We start from the raw sequence: 17,976 nt of genomic DNA on the forward strand, positions 1-17,976 counted from the left end.
GATGGGGACACCAAAGCAAAATACCCATCAGTTTTGCTCTGCAGTGCTTAATTTTAGTTTGGGGTTTTCCTTGTCATTTTAATTTGGGAGTGGGGTGGGGGTAGGGATGGTGGTGGTGGAAGTGTCAGTTTGGCCAGACTGCAAAACCTCTGAGCAGCTGCTGAGTCTGCAGGGGTGGCTGAAGGAGGGTGAGCAGAGATGTCACCTGCCCGTCCCGCAGCGGCTGGATGCCGGAGAAGGACACAGCCAGCACGCTCTCCCCGGGGACGGTCTGCCCTCACAGCCCCTCAGCAGAGCAGATTGGCCGCTGGTTCAGCTCCTCCACCTGCAAATTGCACGGCCACATGTGTGTCCTTTGCTTAGTGCTGATACAGGAACTGTTATGATCCTCCTCCGCTCACCCGGCTTGATATCAGTGTCCTGCTGCTGCTGGTGGCAGCCAGGTAGCAATTTCTAGGCCTAATTGATAATTAGTTAAATCTGTCCTTGGCACAAAGCGAGCTCAAAAGCTACAACACAAGTGCGGCTCTCTGCGGCCTGTGCCCACGATCGGGAAGAGCACCCAGCACGTCCATATCCCTCAGGACATGAATTTGCTCCAAGGCGGAGCAAAGAGCTCACGTGAGAGCTACCGAGCTCTCTGTGCAGCGAATCAAGACAACGCGCCCGCACCCGCTGGTGCTGGGGTGCAGCATGGAGCCCTGTGGGGGACAAGGAGCTGCTCTGCGCCCCGAGGCACCCGTCTGCCGAAGGGAGATGATGATCAGGCCGGAGCACGCCGGGAAAATGGGAGATCAGCAGCGGGTGCTGTGCTCCCATCTTTCTTATCACAGGACCCCAAGGAGTTAACACAAAATGCCACCTACTGTATTTTATCTCTCCTCCATTGAGGCAGCTCTGACACTGGCAGCAGAACAATGCTAAATTCTGATTAGCTCTGGTTTTCCAGCAAGAGGGGAGGCACAAGAGGGTGGGGAATTAATACTATTCTGCATAATTTTTAATCTAAATTCCATTTCTTTTCTTTTCTTTCTCTAGGAAGCAAACAATCTAGGGGGTTTTGTACTCAGTTTCTTGCTTTCATAATCTAAATGAATTGTTTGCAAGTAGGAGCCAGCTGCAAAGCTGGCAATCTCCGATCAAATCTGCCTTTCTCCTAGTTCTAGCAATCATTAATTTGCTCCTCAGCTCTGATTAGCTAATCCTGGCTGCCTTGTGGCAGTTTGCAGGGAAAAACAGCGTGTGAGCTGTAGCTGCATGTGATAGAGCCGGAGCTGGCAGCGGGGTGACGGGATGGATTTCTGCAGGGTCCGTGGTGCTCCTGGTTGTCAGCTCTTCGGAGGGGAGCGGGGCGCTCTGGGAGGAAAGGCTGGCAAGGTTATTTATGGAATCCTGGCATTTTGGAAATATCAGAGGATGATGCTTTCCCCTGCTCTGTGCAAGGTGTGCTAGTTTGTTACACTAAGGCTAATTAGCTGGGCTTTAGAATAGGAATCGAAGACACTGCAGAAGCCTCTTGCTCAAACATATCTTGGTGCTGCCCCATTTTTATGATGTTGTTCGCGTGCCCAGGGGATGTGGCAGAGCCGTTACCTCTGTTTTGTAGATGAGAAACCAGGGCACGGGCCTTTGTGTGACGGTGGGTGGTGGCTCCCAACGGCCAAGCCTCAGCAGCAGGGCTGTTTGGAAGGGGATATGGTACGAGGTGCCTTTTGTGCCACGCCCTGGTTTATTACACATCAAAATAAAGTCATGGTCTCAACTCCTGCTGCGAAGCTCAGAGAGCTCCTGCCTGCTGGGAAGCCTGGACGGGGCCAGGGGTGTCTGAAAGGGATGTTACCTCCTCAAGCTGACTGCTGCCAGTCACCAGAGCATCACCTCCTGCTGTCCAGCTGCCCGTGATCCCATTTTTCACAGGTCGCACACAGAGCTGGTGACCCATGTGCCACCCTGGTGGCTGGGTGCAGGGCTGCTGCTGGCCCTGCGTGCCCTTTTCATGCGCATTGCTCTGTTCTGTCTTACAGCTGCTATCTGGCTGCATTTTATTCCAACGGGCTCCTTTTTCAGATTAAATTCCCCAAGTGCTGGGGGTGGATCCTTTTAATTTTCATTTGTTTCAAAGCCTTACATGGCTTACAAGCATGACAGAAATGTGCCTGGAGTGCAGGAAATGGCCTACTTAGCTGCAGGAGCAGAGCTGGGTTTTCTGTCACGCTGACTCCCAAGACCCCATCCTCCCTGGGGACCGAGGCAGCTGCCTGCTTCCCTCACGGGTGCATGGTTCTGGAGCTTCTCTTCAGGAGATGTTCAGTCCCACCACAAAGCCTGAACAGCCTGTCCAAGCAAAATGGTGCAGGGGAGCAGAGGTCTGGAGGATATTTCCAAGTTCTGACACCAAATTGCCATGTGAGGTCAGGGCAGGTCCTCTGTCCGTGTCCCTTGTCCACCCAGCTGACCATGACAATCTCTTGCTTCTGTTTCAAGGCAGCTTAGAGAGGGGGAAAGACCAAGGCAGGACTACAGCCAGCTGAGGAAGCAGAGCTTGCAGGGCCAGACCTCTAACAGCTTTTGGACTTACTGGACACTTTCAGCCCAGTCTGAAAGAGGACAGAGATCTGAGAGGTGCTGCACTCTCAGAGTTTATGTGAGCAAACAGCCAGAGAGAAGGACTCGTACGAGGCTCTCACAGAGGGAAGGACTGTGCACAGAAGGGTTTGCTCTGCCAGCAGCACCCAGAGGTGGGCTGGCCAGCCTGAACATCACTTGGAGAACGTACAGACACTATTCTTGCCGCATCTGTGACGTCTGAAACTGGATGCATGCATGTGTCTAAGGCTTTGCCTTAGCAGGGCAGACAGGAACATGACGCCTCCAGGGCTGAAAAGTCTTCCCCAAGGGAGCTGAATTTGCCCAGTGAGTCCCAGGAAGACTTTGGTATCAGTGCCAGCATACTTGCTGGAAGGCTCATAGAAGGGACTCGGCTGAGGAGGAATGGTGCTGGGATCAGCAGCTGCTAGAGAAGGAGAACAAGAGGCAGGTTGTGTGCCTGTGAGCTGGGGCCAGGCACAGACAGCTGGTAACTGGGCTGCCGGAGCAGAGGCAGGTGAACGTTCAGCTGTCCAGCTTTTAGTCTAATTCAAGGGCTCTCTCTGGTGTACTGAGCTCTCCAGGGATCCAGCCTTCCCTTAGACTGTTTCAATCTTATTTACTGTGGTTTTGTCTTTGGTACAAAGAACATAGCAGCAGCAGAAAACTGAGTCTCTCCATAATGTCTTTTGGGCCTGGGGAAGATGGAGTGCCCAAGCACCTGAGAGAATAACAGCAGCAAATCCCTGTCCTTGTGTCTGCTCCCTGAGTTTTTCCCAGCCAGAGGAATGCTCCAAACCTTGCTCTGTGAACACAAGCAGATTGTCTCTGAATGCATTCCACTAGAAACCACAGCTACGGTTCAGGAAGATTTGTTCTTGGGCACTGATCCCTCCTCCCATCCCTCTCACTTATCTTACTGATGCTAATACCATACTTCAGACTTCATGTTTTAATGCCAAACAAATATTAGTGGTCTTAGAGGCTGAGAGTCCTATCTGTGTCCATCTGCACAGATACCCGCAGTGACATCAACCCATGGCTGCTTGGGGGCCTTGACCACCTTGGTTATCAATCCTGGGACTCAATTCGGTGGATACTCTCAGATGTCAGGGAGTCAAAAAGGCAACAGAGCAGCTCTTCAGCCTGGGGAGAAAAGAAGGAAGGGGTTGGGGGAGAGCTCCGATTTCTCTGCATCGCAGAGAAACCTCTTTTCAGAGGTGGGTTTCTTGTGCATGCTGCAGGCAGAACAGTGATGACATTTATCAGGTTGAATTAATCCCAGCACAGAGGTGGCTATGAGTGTCCCACAGCAGGAAGATACCTGCTAGTTGTAACCACTGTTTGGCCCTTCTGAAGATTCACATTTTCAAAGAAATGAAGAAAACCAACACCACACAAAGTGCCAAGTGGGAAATCTAACTCCCTTCCCCAGCTTCTCTGCCTCTCCTTCCCAAACCTCGCTCCCGTGCAGCTCTTTTGGTGTGGGAGGCCAGCTTAGTGCCAAGGGCTCCAGGACCAGTCCATAATTCTAACTGCACTAATGAACACCGTGGTCCCCTAAAGCACCACACGTGCTGTGCTGACAGTCCACACCATACAGCCCTTGGGGCCCTCCTGCTGCTACCACTCTGCCTCTCCTCATAGGTTTTTAGGTCTCTTTTATAGGACTCCAGCCCTTCTGCCAGCTGCTGAGGGGCTAAGGATCATGCCAGGAGTGGGAGAGGATGTGTTTTCCCTGTGTCACTCTGCTCCAGTCCCAGCTTTCAGCTGTGTCTGCAGGGAGGGAGATGCTGGAGCAGCCATGGTGGCTGCTGGCAACAGCTTCAGGGCTGCCGGCAGAGTGGAGAGATCAGCACTGCCTGCCCATGGAGGTCTGACTGCACATCTGTGGGCTCTGACGAGGAACAGCTGTGCAGAGACCATGTGCCATCCCCCTGCTCTGACCCGCTAATGGCGGCAGGTCAATGACATACTGCACCGTCACAGGGTGACAGCCACCTCAGCCTCACAGCCTCACCCCAGCCATGGTGCAGAGCTGCACGTGTGAGCAGAAGCTGCCCAGCCACAGGACATCCCAGCCGCGAGGCTGAGCACAGCAGTGCCCGACAGCTCGCTTATCGCTGGGGAAGTTCCAGCCTGGGTATGGACCACGTGCAGGGACACCTGCGACCTCCTCACAGAGGCCCTCTGAAAGTTCAACAGCCCCCAACGGTGGCACCAACAAAATTAACTGTATCACTTCCGGACGTGAGCTGCTCTGTGTGTGCCCAAGAGAAGCCTGTGTGGGGAGCAGGCATCTGCAGGACCACTGCCTGAGAATAAGAAACTTCCAAAGCAGGAATTCACCTGCAGATGTTTCCAACAGGGCAGGTGAAGGGCTACAGAAATACTTGCTTTTCTCAGTGACTGCAGAAGGAGGCAAGACAACTAGCCCAGACACAGTTGTCAGCATTGAAATAGTCCGCATTTGGAAAGCTGATTTCTCAGCCTATCGCCTAGTCCCAAATCACACAGGGAGCAAGTATGAAATTCCTTTTCACTTTCATGGCTCAACTCCACCAGCAAATGCTGCAGCTCTGCTCAGACCATGAGGATTTGAAATCCACATTCATTTAACCTGCTTGAACTCTGCCTGATATCATGTTGTTGCTCATTAGCTTTGACCTGGAAATCCTGGCTGACATTTCATACTCATCAGCAAGAGATGTGAGGATCAAACATCGTTTCTAGGGACATTCTCTGAGGTGCAGTCATTCCCTGGTGAGCTTGCTCCTCAGATCTTGCTCTGTGATTTCTAAACCTACCCTGAACTTTGCAGCAAAAGCCCTATTTGAAAATAAACATCACTTGCTGCTGTGCTTCTTGTAACCCACAATGTGAAGAGCTGCACCCACCACCATCCCAGGACTAGACTTGTCGCCTAAGCTCTGAAATGCTGTGAGCAGTCCCTGCTTCCATCAGCACCAGAGGGATTTCATTCAGTGGCCCAGGCTGCGGGGAGAAGGGCTGTGAGCATTATTTGCTTTTTCTCTTATCTCTCACAGAAAGTACTATAAGCCTCTTTGTGATAGGCTGATTCCCCACAGCCGTGAAGCAGAAGGGATTTTATGTCAGCCAGAGATATGTAATGTCCTTTTCAAAGCAAATCAGAAGACAGCCTGGACTTGCCGCCCTGTCACATTACTTGGCAACAGCATGGCACGCTGGCAGCAGCAAGCGCTGTACTGTGACAGCCTTGCAGCTATCGCAGAGCCATGCAGACAGATCTTCCCAGGCACTGCAGCGCCTACAGTCCCAGCTACGTCCCAGGAGAATTATACTGCGCCTTAGGGAAAGCTACTGAAAACAGCAGCTGTATGACTTTTGGGAAGTTTGTGGCAGTTTTGCCTGTGTTAAAAGCAGGGACACAGACTTCAAAGGCAGCTCTGTGTTAGAAGGCTCAGTCCTTAGGCACTGGGACTGCAGGTGGCAGCTCTGGTGTGTTATGTGACATTACAGACAAGTCTCACTCTCCTGCTGGATTTTCTTAGGAAGCAAAAAGGATCTAGAGGAAAGGCTTGCCCACTTGCTACCATTTCTTATTATCTCCAATTCTTTTACACCTCCTGGTCCTAACACTTCAGGCACTAACTCCTCTACCCAAATCTCTCATTTGTTTTGTACTAAAATTTGATGGTTACAGCCAGAGTTTTAAAGTTATTTATGCATTTTATTCCCATTAGCTGCCCACATGCCTGGAGCTTAGTGTTTCCTTTCTTAGGATGAACTACTGAGAAAAAATTCAGCTAGCCCATCCCTGGAATGGCTAAATTTATCCTCTTCCATTTGGATTTGGGCTTCTGAAACATAACTTCCCAACCACAGGACATGTGCCAGCTTGGCAGGAGGGCTGAATGAACATTTCCTGTCACGTATTTTTGACAAGTATCACAGATATCTTACTAAGTGTTGCTTCTTCATAAAAGTAACTGACATCTACAGAAAATATTGAATCTTTATCAAAATCTCAAAATATTTTGATTTAAAGTAGTGTCACTGGTATAATGCGGAAGACAGTTTGACAGAGTTTTTGGTCCCACCTTCCACCATGTGCTGGGCTCTCAGTATAAGCCAAGGCTTGGGGCTGCCATGAGGCACCACCTCTGTCTCATCCAAATTGAATTTTTCTTCTAAAATTCAAACACAATTTTGACAAGTTTCATTCATCACAGGGGCACAAAGGACACATATCTGTACCATAAACGTCTCTACTTGCCTGCTTCTCGTTTTGGGGATAAAGGAGATGCTGCACAGTGTCCAGGACCGACTGCTTCTGCCAACAGATGCTGGGAATAAAGAAAAATGGAAGGCAGTGTTACTTTGCCACCTAAGCTGTCAGGAACTGCAGATGACCTAGCTTTGAGGAGGACTATGCTCTGTGCCAGCAGTTCTGGCCATGTGCATCTGTTACTGAACTTCTTTACACAGATAAATCCTGGGGTTTACAAAGCTTTGTATAAATGGATTTGGATTCTTAAAATATAAGCCTTCAAACAAACAGTAATGACCTGTTGCATAATGGGGGTCTTTAGGGCAGTGGGAAATACACATAAATGTAGATGGTTAGCTCTGTGCAGGGGTCTTCTTCTCAAAAAAGATAACATGTGTGTTTTTCCCAAACCCAAGGACTTTCTAAGCTGCCTTCAGCAGCAGGGGCTGCTTCCCTAGTCCTTGCTTTGCCCTAGTTCACCTCAACTCACATAAGTCAACCACAAGACATATTCAAGAGAAATTCAAAGGCAAGATACAAATTTCAAAACTGCCTTTTTAACTCTACAGAGTCTTAGGCTTAAAAACTCTCCAGAGGCTCTGGAAACCACTCCCTGCCCCCATATCCAGATATTGTGCTTGGCAACAATTTTCCCTTCAGTGGTTTTCAACAGCTCCAGGATTTTACATTTCATGTGTTCATTTTTTGATTTCTACACCTCCTTTCCCTCCAGAGCTCCCAGATATGAGCTCGCTATAGGGATAACATCACTCCCTGCTAACAGCAATTAGCACTTGGTACGAATGCTTTATCAGAGAGAATAACATCCAGCTAAGTTCCTTAATCTTTTGTTCTGATTGCACTACATGGTCTAAAACTAGGAATGTATAAGGCCTAGTCTACACCCTGATTTTCTTCTGCTGCAGCCAGGTTTTCAGTGTGCTTTAGTCAAACACTCCTTACTGAGTTCAGTACAACGTTAACTAGGTGAGTTCCTGAAGACCATGCAGAATCTAGTTAGGTCCTATCAACCTTATGGACATATTAAAGTACTTTTTCAAAGCTCAAATAACCATAAAGAAGTAATCACTACTAAATCAGTATGACCCGTTAAGGCAGCTAAATCTAGTTTGTCATGCATAAGAAGCAGAGCATGCTTTTTTTTTCCAGGAGGTACTTTGAACCTACTTGTCAATTCTCCCCCCTACCACCCCGCAGCTAAGAAATCTGGCTGTAAAAACAAGTTATGATAGGGAAAATTCAAATGCTTTGTATTGGAGATCCAGGCAACCAGATGCTGGCAGAATGAGAAAGGTAATTGTCACATTGGTTTTCCTTGTCTGCGGACAGGATTGTGTCACTTCCTTCTCCAGATTCCCCCCGGTCCCCAGTGCTCTTAGCTTGTGCTTCAGCTTCCCCTCACCTTTTCCAAACACTTACTTCACTCTGCCCTATGAGTTGCCCTTGGCACCCTCCCAGATTCCTACTTTGGCTTCACTCTTTGCAGTCAATCAAGCTCACAGCCTGCTTTTGTGCCACCACCTGCGGAAATTTTCTCCCCTTCTCTGTTCTTCCTGCCCTCTGGTCCAGAAATAATGTCTTCATAGCTGTCCAGAGAACAGGCAGAGTGGGCATTTCTGCTGCTGAGCAACAATCGACACAGCTATAAGGGTCTGGATCTGTCTTTAAGGCAACTGCACTGCACAGCACATCCTTCAGTGACTGAATGTCTCTCCTGGATATGCCACTGCTAGAGCTGGCTTAGGAAAGCTTTAATAGGCTCTGAACTACAAGCAGTTATACTAGCAGAGCCTGCATTGTTCTTCTCAACACCTGATTCCTCCTTCTTATCACAGCCCATCTCTGACATCATATCCCAGGCTTCCATACAGATGGCAACGTTTCTCCCCATGGCACAAAGCCTAAGTAATGTGGCGCAGCTGTGAATCAACTCCCAGAGCTGTAAAACAATCTCTTACACCACGGTGCTTCAGCAGCGCAGTGAAATGCAGGCCAGAACTTGTGCAGGTATTGGAATCCCGGGCCATGGCAGTACGAGTGAAATAAATACAGTGATTTACTCAGTACAAGAAAGGTCACGTGGCTCCTGCTGATGGAGTCATAAGTGTAATTAACCTCAGATGTTATTTTGAAATGTTTATAAACTAGGCAGTGAAGATGTCTTAGCATGAAGTGTCCTTATGAGACACAATTTAAGTCAGGCTGGGTTTTCAAAGATATTTGTGAAGTTCATTTTAAACAGCATAGTGGCTTGTGATACAATAAGGCCACGAGTTTACTGTTGGCTAAAGCTGATCTACCTGAGCACCGCTGCCTCCGCTCCTCCCCATTCTTGGGCACACCTTGCTGCTCCTCCCTTCCACAAACCACATCGACCACGAAGGCAAATATGGTTTTGTAGAGCTGGTTTTAAATGATCGCTAGTTCTGGCACCATGGTAAGAGGCAGAGTGGATCCTGCCATTTGGGAGTGCCTCCTAACAGCCAAAATTTACCAACATGTATTTATTTTGCGGTTCAGCAAGAAGTTTATCCTTTGTACAGACAGTCAAGCTGGCACAGACCAGGGTGAGAGACACGGCTGAGACTGGCACAGTCCACTCTGATTGCTCCTCACTTCCTTCCCAGCCCCTCAGCTTGCTGGGAATAGCACTGAGAAGCCACCACAAGGTTTGCTCTGGGGATGCTGCCTTGAGGCTGGCAATCTTAAAACATATCAAGCTAAGCCTAGCGAGAAAAGCACTATGTTGTACCTGATCTTGTTAGGCAGCACCCACAACTCTGATCAGCAAAAGCCTGGGAAAAATACAGAGGTGGGGGATCCTGTTTGTGCTGCCAGGTCTGCTGACAGCCTCTCTCCCAGGCCTCCCTTCAGCAGTGGTCTCTGGGGTTCCCAACAGCTCACTTTTTTCCTTAATATCAGGAAAACAGTAGAAGAAAGCTCACTAGGAAGGTCTTCGGTAACTTGCTCTTTGCTTCTCCTTAGCACTGTATCTTGCTGGGTGAAAAGTTTGGGATGTGGCTCTCAGTGGGGAGATTTTAAATGAATGAGAGCAACACCTAATTTTTGTCATTAACTAAAAAATATTTTTGAAAAGTTATTTATGATTATTTTCTTACTGCTCTTCCCAGGTGTGGCCTTGTGACTGAGCACTGTGACATTTCATTTAAGTATGAGAACTCCAAGGTGTTTACCAGCTTGGATGCTCAGATCTGATCCCTTTGATGGCTGTAAACTCCAGCATCCTTGAATTCCTTATTCCTGTCCTATTGACAGCATTATCTGGAAGTCCTCCAGATGATACAGTCAAAGTCATGACAGCCTTATCGGTGTGGCTGCCGGACTGCTCTATACTGAATGTGTCAGAAAAAGACTCTTTTGGCTTCCTTTCCCAGAGGAAACCATGTGTGTGAACTACACATCGCATTGCCAAATACCAGTCCCTGTGCAGCAGAACTATCCCTCTGGGAGACAGGGGGTTAATTGGCCTGATAATCATTCTATTCCACTAATCAGTCCCTGTAGAGGGGTTCTGTTTGTTTTACTAGGCTTATAAATCCTCTACCCAGCATTTCTGGTGATTTATTTAAGAGGCTGATTTTTATTTTGCTCTCTGGCATTTATTTTAAGTATTTTTTTTTTCCATAGCAAATGTAAAATCTGCTAAAGTATTTCTCCTAGGAATTTTATTGATTCATCAGGTCTATTCCCAATGTGAGCCCTTTTTTCAATAGAATTCCCCATATTTGTGGAAACATGCCACCATGCCTTGCAGACACTCCATGGCCTTAACAACCAACACAACTGAGTATTTAAGGTCCTGTGTATAGGACACACTACTTTGAAACTGAGGAACACTGAGGTGTTGACCCATTAGCAACAACGTAACTTAGGAAGAATGGGTTGCCTTTGAGTGGCACCTGACCTCATGGGAGTCTGAACTGGAAGTGAATTACAGAGAAGAAATTCAGGTGCCCTCCTTCAGACCACAAGGTCCCTAGCAGGGGTTGAGACAGGGCTGGTAAAGTGACATTGTCCTCACTTACCACTCCAGAAGGGACTCGAAGCAAATGACAGCGTTGTCTCGCTGCGCTGCTAACACCAGACACAAACCGTCCATTAAGAGAGAACACTACAAGAGAGGGAAGAACAGAGCTTTGGTGGTGTTGTCCACTTTGATAAGTCTGTAAGCCTCACCGAGGAACCGCTGACAGCACAGATAACTGCTCTTGTGCTGTGTCAGGGGATGAAAGTCACAAAGCAGCAGAGTCTTTCAAATTGAAAGAGTATCATGTCTGAACCGTTAGTTATCCCACTCCTATGGCATACTATTATTCCTGTTCCCTTCTCTCAGGGTGAAAATAAGCAGGTTACTTAGGTGTGTTATTCAGTCACTAAATCTGCTGGAAGCAGGAATACATAGATAAGGGTAAATGTTGAGATGTTGTAGCAGAAACACTTATTACTTGAAAGATCCCATCTTCCTCTGGCAAGGGAAAGCAAATGTTGTAATGTTCACCTTTGGCTCAGCAGTGCCAGACCCTTCTGGAAACAGGCCAGCTCTGCCCAGGGTAATTTCTCTCTGACAGGAGGACATATTTCCATCGCCAGGAGAGCAGTGCTGCTGCCATGGCTCTCCTTCCCACACATTGATTCGCTTTGTCCTTCCTAGAGAGCTGTGCACATTCCCGTGTGCAGAGGGATGGCATCCTCAGGGGAACCGCAGGAGAAGAAAGTAGTGCTTAGACTAATTGGATGCTAGATGTAATTGCTATTCTATACAGAGGTACTTTAGAGAGATGCTGTCAGTTTAAAAAAAACCCACAACCTGAAAAGATCTTACCTGTTCTTATTACAGGTAACATCTAAACCTCTTATAACTGAAAGGCTGGACGCACAAACATTTGTCTGTATTTTTTCAGAAGGGCTGCCAAGCATCTCTGACAGCCCTTTGTTGACTCCTACTTCCAGTGTAAGTGGTTTCCCCCCTTGTTTACTCTCTGCTCCTGACAGCACTTCCTTGCCCATTCTACCTTACTGCTTTGCCCTAGGAAGGTTTCTGCGATGCTGGGCTTCTCCACCAAGTGCTAAGAGAACAGTCTGGGCCACACACTCTGCTGATGTAAAGCAATGGATCTGCTCACCCCAGAAGCACATCTCATGCTTAAGCCTCACGAGCACTTGCTCACAACCCATGCTGGACTGTGGCTTGAGCTGTCAGCACCAACAAGAAGTAAAATGAAATCTCTGCCCAGGATTCCGGGACACAAGGTTTATTTAGCATTATAGAAGAGGATTAACAGAGTGTGATTAGAGAAAGAAAAATAGAAACTGTATTTATCTGGAAAAACAAGGCAGGATAAAACAGCAGAACATACATAATAGCAGCAACTGCGTACTGATAGGTGAATGGAATAAAATGTTTAATGGGGATGTGGCATTCACGTTAAGGATATGTTCACATGTACTGAAGTCCAGGTCAGGTGTTGGTGTGCTAGCAGAAACACAGGAATACAAGGGCAGGGACTAGCTAGGAAGGCACATTGCCCACGTTACTTACCAGTGGTATCAGAGATCAGATGCAGCGCTGTGCTAATGCTGCTACCAAAGCAAGTCTGCTCAGAGCTAGCCGGGGTATCTCAGCACAGCATGGCATTAAAAGGCTCTTCTTTTGTGTGAAGGAAGCAAAGCAAAACTCCAGCTGTTTCCTACCTTTGCTGCAACACTGCACTTTGCCCTGCTGAGTGTCTCAGAGACGTAGTGAGCTTGTGGTGCATCCAGAACAGTGAGACGTACTCCAGTCACTGTGAAATCTTTGCTAATAAGCTGATCAAGCAGTTCAACATAGGGTGGGTGCTCTGAACCCCGAAGGATTATCCCAGGCAGCACAAGACAAGTGGTTTGGCAGAGGTTATCAAGCAACAGCCGATCTGATGGGAAAAGATCAAAACACAACAGATGCTTCTTTTATATCTACCCCCCTCAACTGCTAGTCCTCTAAGTAATTCTTCCCTGTCACAGACAAATGACTGGAAGATCAGAGGTACTCAGGCATTGTTATATCATTTGGGATGTTCACAGACGCAATTGCTCATCCTGAACTGTCAAACAGCTGTATGCCTGCTTGTGCCTCTCTGGAGATCACAAGACAGCAGTAATGACCCCATTTCAGGAGTCAGTCAAGGACAGCTGCTGGCTTGTTACAGGAGATACTATTCCATTTCATTTGTTCCAAGCAAAGAAATCTGTTAATCCAGCTGCTTTTATAATCCAAAATCTAATTCTGATCAGCATATCTAAGACTTAATGTATTTCATATTTTTCTCATGATAAATGTGTCTGTCCATTAGGCAGCAGCTTTGTGATAATTATCTGCTGAAAGGAGAGGTTTCTGTGTGTACAAGAGCTACCTCTAGTGTTCAAGATGAAACCACAAAGTGAATGATGCGTCTGGCTTGCTGGAGGCACTTACTGTGCCTGACAGTTCAGAGATCACATGTACTTGCTTTTCCAGGACAGTAACTCTTTGAAATGCATTTTCTGAGACACAAACACATCAGGGCTGTACACTGGTTTCCTTTTTACCCGGCTTAGACTCCTTCAAAGAGATCCTCATGCAGTAGGAAATTAGGGGCATATATTTTGAGATTTGCTCCCAACACTGGCCTATACAAAGCTCGCAGAATACTTGTGCTAACTCCCCAAAAAGCATTTTGTTTTGGTTTATTTTAATTTTCTGCAATCTCTTAAAAAAAAAATCAAGAAGTGTGCCAGTCACAGCAGGCCTGTGCTATGGGCCTGGTCCTTTCCAATCATGCAGCAAGTTGTTGGGGGAAATACCCTGCCTGTCAGCAATAGCAACACAGGATATTTCAGACTAGGAACACCTGCAACTCCCCTTACACTCCACTCCACTTTCTCAGCTGCTCGCCCTCTTGCTTGCTGGTCACATCAGAACTCAAGCTACTGGAATGACAACAACCTGGTTCCGAACAAGTCTGCTCCCCAGTGAACACCACTGAGATGTTTAACCAGGTCACTGCTTGTTTGTAAAGGCTTGGGATCAATGCACAATATCCCAACATGGAAGCATCCCCATGTGTTAGCTACATCTCCTAACACAAACGCTGCTGCAGCACAGCCTGTGGTGTATACATGCCTATCAAGTAAAATCAACAAAAAAGGCCCAGAGAAACCACCAGCATCTGAGGGAACTGACAGGCTTGCTGAAGCTTTAACTTTAAATCAGTCTGACCCACCATAACTGCAGGTAATTTTGAGCTGGCCGCTGTTCAGCAGCCAGTGGAAAGTGAATGAGATCTCAGTCCAGTTCCTAAGAGTTAGATGTCCACACAGACAAAAGCACTCCCCACATAAATTGTTATTTATCTACCCACAGAACAAAACATCTCACAATCACCCATCCCTGCGGAGTCCTGGCCCCTCCTGTGGCAGGCTTTGGACAGACATGCAAAACACCATGACCAAGTTGAAATGCACTGTAAAAGTTTGGCAGAGAAACCTGCATTGTTGCTTACAGTGGTTATGCTGACAGGCCGTGTTCTTCTGCTGGTGGTAAGGTCAGCACTTCTAAAGAGCCTAATATTTAAACCTACAAAAGCACTGGCAGTAGAAAGGCCTGGCAAGTAAACAGTTAAATGGCTGGACTCCACTGGAGCTGGTCTTTGCAGCTCAGAGTTGTCTCTCCCTTACGATAGGACATCAATACCAAATCCTGCTGCCACCAGATGGTTTGGCTTGCTGTCCAATTAATCAATAACAGTCACAATCTATAACAAGAGTTGTGCATTTCCTTACCAAGATTGCATGGTTGCTCAGAGCCCAATAAATTGAGTTGCCCTCCTGTTTCATGTTTTATGATCTTGCGCTGCTTCTTGATTTCCAAACTGACTATAGGGTCACGTTTCAGGTTACAGATCTGCAGTAGAGAAGGGAGGGAGAAAGAGTCAAGTCATGCGAACATCATTACCTAATCAGGAAGGATAACACTTCTTAAGTACTGATTCAGTCAAGCTGTGAAGCTTTTGTTGGTGCTGTGTACTTCTGTAATTGCCAGCCTAGAAAACACCTGCTTGTCTAGAGATACAAGAACATTTTGCATGCATTCTTTTTTTGTTGTTGAGACTTAATTCAGTACAGCATCTTGTCATCCTTTTAAAGGTCCTACATCCAGACATCTTTCTAAGGTCTCTGCTCCCATCTTCTCAAGGCAAAAAGCTCAAGGGCTGCATGTCTGACATTGTTATCTGGTGCCACACTGGTATGCAGCAGCTCCCTTCTGTCTCTGAATGATCTGGCACATCCACTCATCCCAGCACAGCACAGCCAGGATGCTCTGGACTGAGTTGCAGAGGGAGGGCATCCACATTAGTGAGGCATATTAGAGATGTGGCCGGCTGCTTCCAGTTCCAGAGCTAATGTCCTTGGACTAGCTCAGCTGGGTCACCTCTGCACCACATGGACATAGCAAGGCTCAAAAATTCCCATCCCTTTGTTGGGTATAACCCAATCATTTCAGAATTATCAGAGTGGAAGTGATGTACAAAACTAGTTGAACTTTCTGTTCAACTCATTGTTTCATTTTCACCTTTGGCAAATTACAGTGGTTCGAATCGGAGACCAGCAGCTATATACTGTGAAGGACCAGATGAGGAGTGGGTGACACTTCTTGGCACTGTCAACAATGCAAGCCAAGAGGTTTCCCGAGCGATGTCAACTCTATCTGAGAACTTTGTTTCTAAAGTATGAGCCCTGAGCCCTCCTGAATTCACAGCACAGGTTACCGAACAAATGCATCTGAAAAAGCACTTATCCACCGAGACTGCCTGGGTCAATACAAAGGTAGAACATTGTGGTAGGAACATCCACAGGAGAAGAAAAACTCAAGAGCTGATGAAACACAGGAAAAAAAAATCTAAAACATAATAGGAAAAAAAATCATGGAACAGCAAAGCCAAAGCCATTGCTCTGACATAGCAGGACACTTCTCAGGAAAGGGCACAATCCTACCTCTTCCTCCTCTAACGTCTGACACTCGGTGCAGCACAGCCCTTCTGGGAAAAACAGCTTCATATCCTGGACAGCTCTTTGATAGGATTTGGAGCCTGAGAAATAAATACAATGAGAAGATTCTCTCAGGCCATGAATTAAACATTCTCTAGACTCACACTCATCTTTCTGAGAGATTGATGATGTGCAACTTACTGAAGTAATTGCTTTAAAGGCCAGCTGTTCTGTACAGTAATAGCAAACATTTTAAACCATTATATTTAGAATAGTTCCATTGCCTTCTTGATATTTTGATTCTGTTCTATTATCACTCAGCTTGTTCTTCATGTAAACAAGACTCCTATTTCCTAACAAGAAAATCATGTTAAGGAGCCTGTGAAACTCTTCAGTAACAGCTCCAATCCCCACATTGTTGTTCCTTTGCTTCTGGACCACATCAGGCTGGTCTTACTGAATGGGAAGGAGCTACCAGTTAGTAAAACAAATGTGCTTAGTAACAATAATGCAAATCCCAAATATGCTGAGTGCTCTGATTTATAACAGAAATCAGAATTAGTATGAGACATTGCGGATAGCAGTATATTTTTCTCTTCAACCGCAGTCAAGAAAGGTAAACTGAGACTCAAACAGGTACAGAGAAATAATGTGAAGATCATGGAAGGAATGGAGAAGAGTTAAAACTAAAAGACCTTGTCTTGTTTGACCCAGCTGAGAAGGAATCTTTTTTTCTGATAAACACATCAGGGTAGAAAAGGTCAGAGAAGAAAAAAGAACTACTTAAAATTAAAGTACAGGTACTGGCATGAGAAAAAATGGATACAAACTGTATATGACTATATTTAAGTTTGAAAATGTAAGATTTCCAGCTATCAGAGCAGCACAGTTCTGTAACAACCATCCAGTTGGGGTGGAAGCTTATGAAAGGGAATACATTATGTGATCGACTGTGAGAGAATTAACTGAAGTCAGTGACTTGAAAGGTCCCTCCAGGCCTAGCATCTGAATATTTCCCTATAAAGCAACAGTTTTATAAAGCACTATTCAGAATGTCTGGAGATTTGTGGGTGGAAAACGTTAGAGAAGGAAAAGCTATTTCTATATAACTGGAGTTCAGATAGATTGTCAATGTCCTGGCATAGATCCATACTCCCAGGATACAAACACACAAAATGCAAATATCCTCTGCAATATTACCAGTGTTGCAGGCTACACGTTCAAGGAATCATGTCTTACTGCTCTTAGAGCATTCAGCCCTGTTTGAACTTCATAATTCTAGGTACTGTAAAGCAAGAGCCCTTAATGCAGTAGTTTACAATCCTAAAATTGCACAAGTCACCAGCATATAGGTTGTGCAGTATCCTTTATGTACCTCCCTGTCAAATCTTCCTTGTTTACATCATTGATGCCATTACAGAGGACACAAATGCTCCCAAAGTTGGCAACATTTTACTCTCACTTTGCTCAAAGTACAAGACAATTAAAGGGCAGTGAACCAATGATGCTTAATTCCTTATGAATTTTTGAAATGCATCCTTCCCTCCTTGGGGCAACAGCCCAGACCCCCTCCAGCAATACCCTTTGTTCTCCATAGGCTGCTCTCTCCATCAATACTTCCCATACTCCCCCCACACTCTGGGTCATCTCCCAGCCCACCCGCCCACCCCACACACTGCAACATCCTGGTTCCTGTCCTGCTGGCGGATGAGCTGGGACTGGTTCGGCACACAGAGGATGCCAACTAGCTGGTGTGCCAGCTGGCAAGAGCCTCTCCGAATGGAAAACAGCCAAGTTTACCTGCTTTCCTCAGTGAGAGGAACTTTTGATCACCTCTCTCCAGCCAGACATGAATGTGTTGAGATGTTACAGGAGACTTGGTGTCTTGGAGTCTTTTATCCCTCTGTGATATCTGGTTGCAGTTGGCCAATGGGTTATGAAGTTATCAGGAGGGGACTCACAGCAGATAGAAGACAGATGGGTTCTTGGGGATAATTACAAAATAACCAAGCTAAAAGTACAAAATGACCAAGCAGTAAAGAGATCAAAGGAAATCTGTTCTGATGGAAGACAGATCTAGGGCTGTTCTGGGA

At 46.6% G+C, this 17,976-nt stretch overlaps 1 protein-coding gene across 1 annotated transcript in view; it reads right to left on the minus strand.

Annotated features, from left to right (window-relative positions):
* Nucleotides 1–3,657: 3,657 nt before the first annotated feature.
* Nucleotides 3,658–17,976, minus strand: part of DNAAF8 (dynein axonemal assembly factor 8) — a gene marked incomplete at its 3' end in the record, with an annotated part of 87,929 nt that continues 73,610 nt past the window's right edge. Inside the window, exons 28-33 of the mRNA XM_080353977.1 lie at nt 15,890–15,984; nt 14,678–14,798; nt 12,572–12,789; nt 10,906–10,991; nt 6,845–6,914; nt 3,658–3,732 (exon numbers count right to left, since the gene is read on the minus strand). Coding sequence (XP_080210103.1) covers nt 3,658–3,732; nt 6,845–6,914; nt 10,906–10,991; nt 12,572–12,789; nt 14,678–14,798; nt 15,890–15,984 — 665 coding nt within the window. The remainder of the gene's footprint in view (nt 3,733–6,844; nt 6,915–10,905; nt 10,992–12,571; nt 12,790–14,677; nt 14,799–15,889; nt 15,985–17,976) is intronic.

This window comes from Nesoenas mayeri (genome assembly GCF_963082525.1).
Source record: "Nesoenas mayeri genome assembly, chromosome: 15".
In the NCBI taxonomy this organism is placed as follows: domain Eukaryota; kingdom Metazoa; phylum Chordata; class Aves; order Columbiformes; family Columbidae; genus Nesoenas; species Nesoenas mayeri.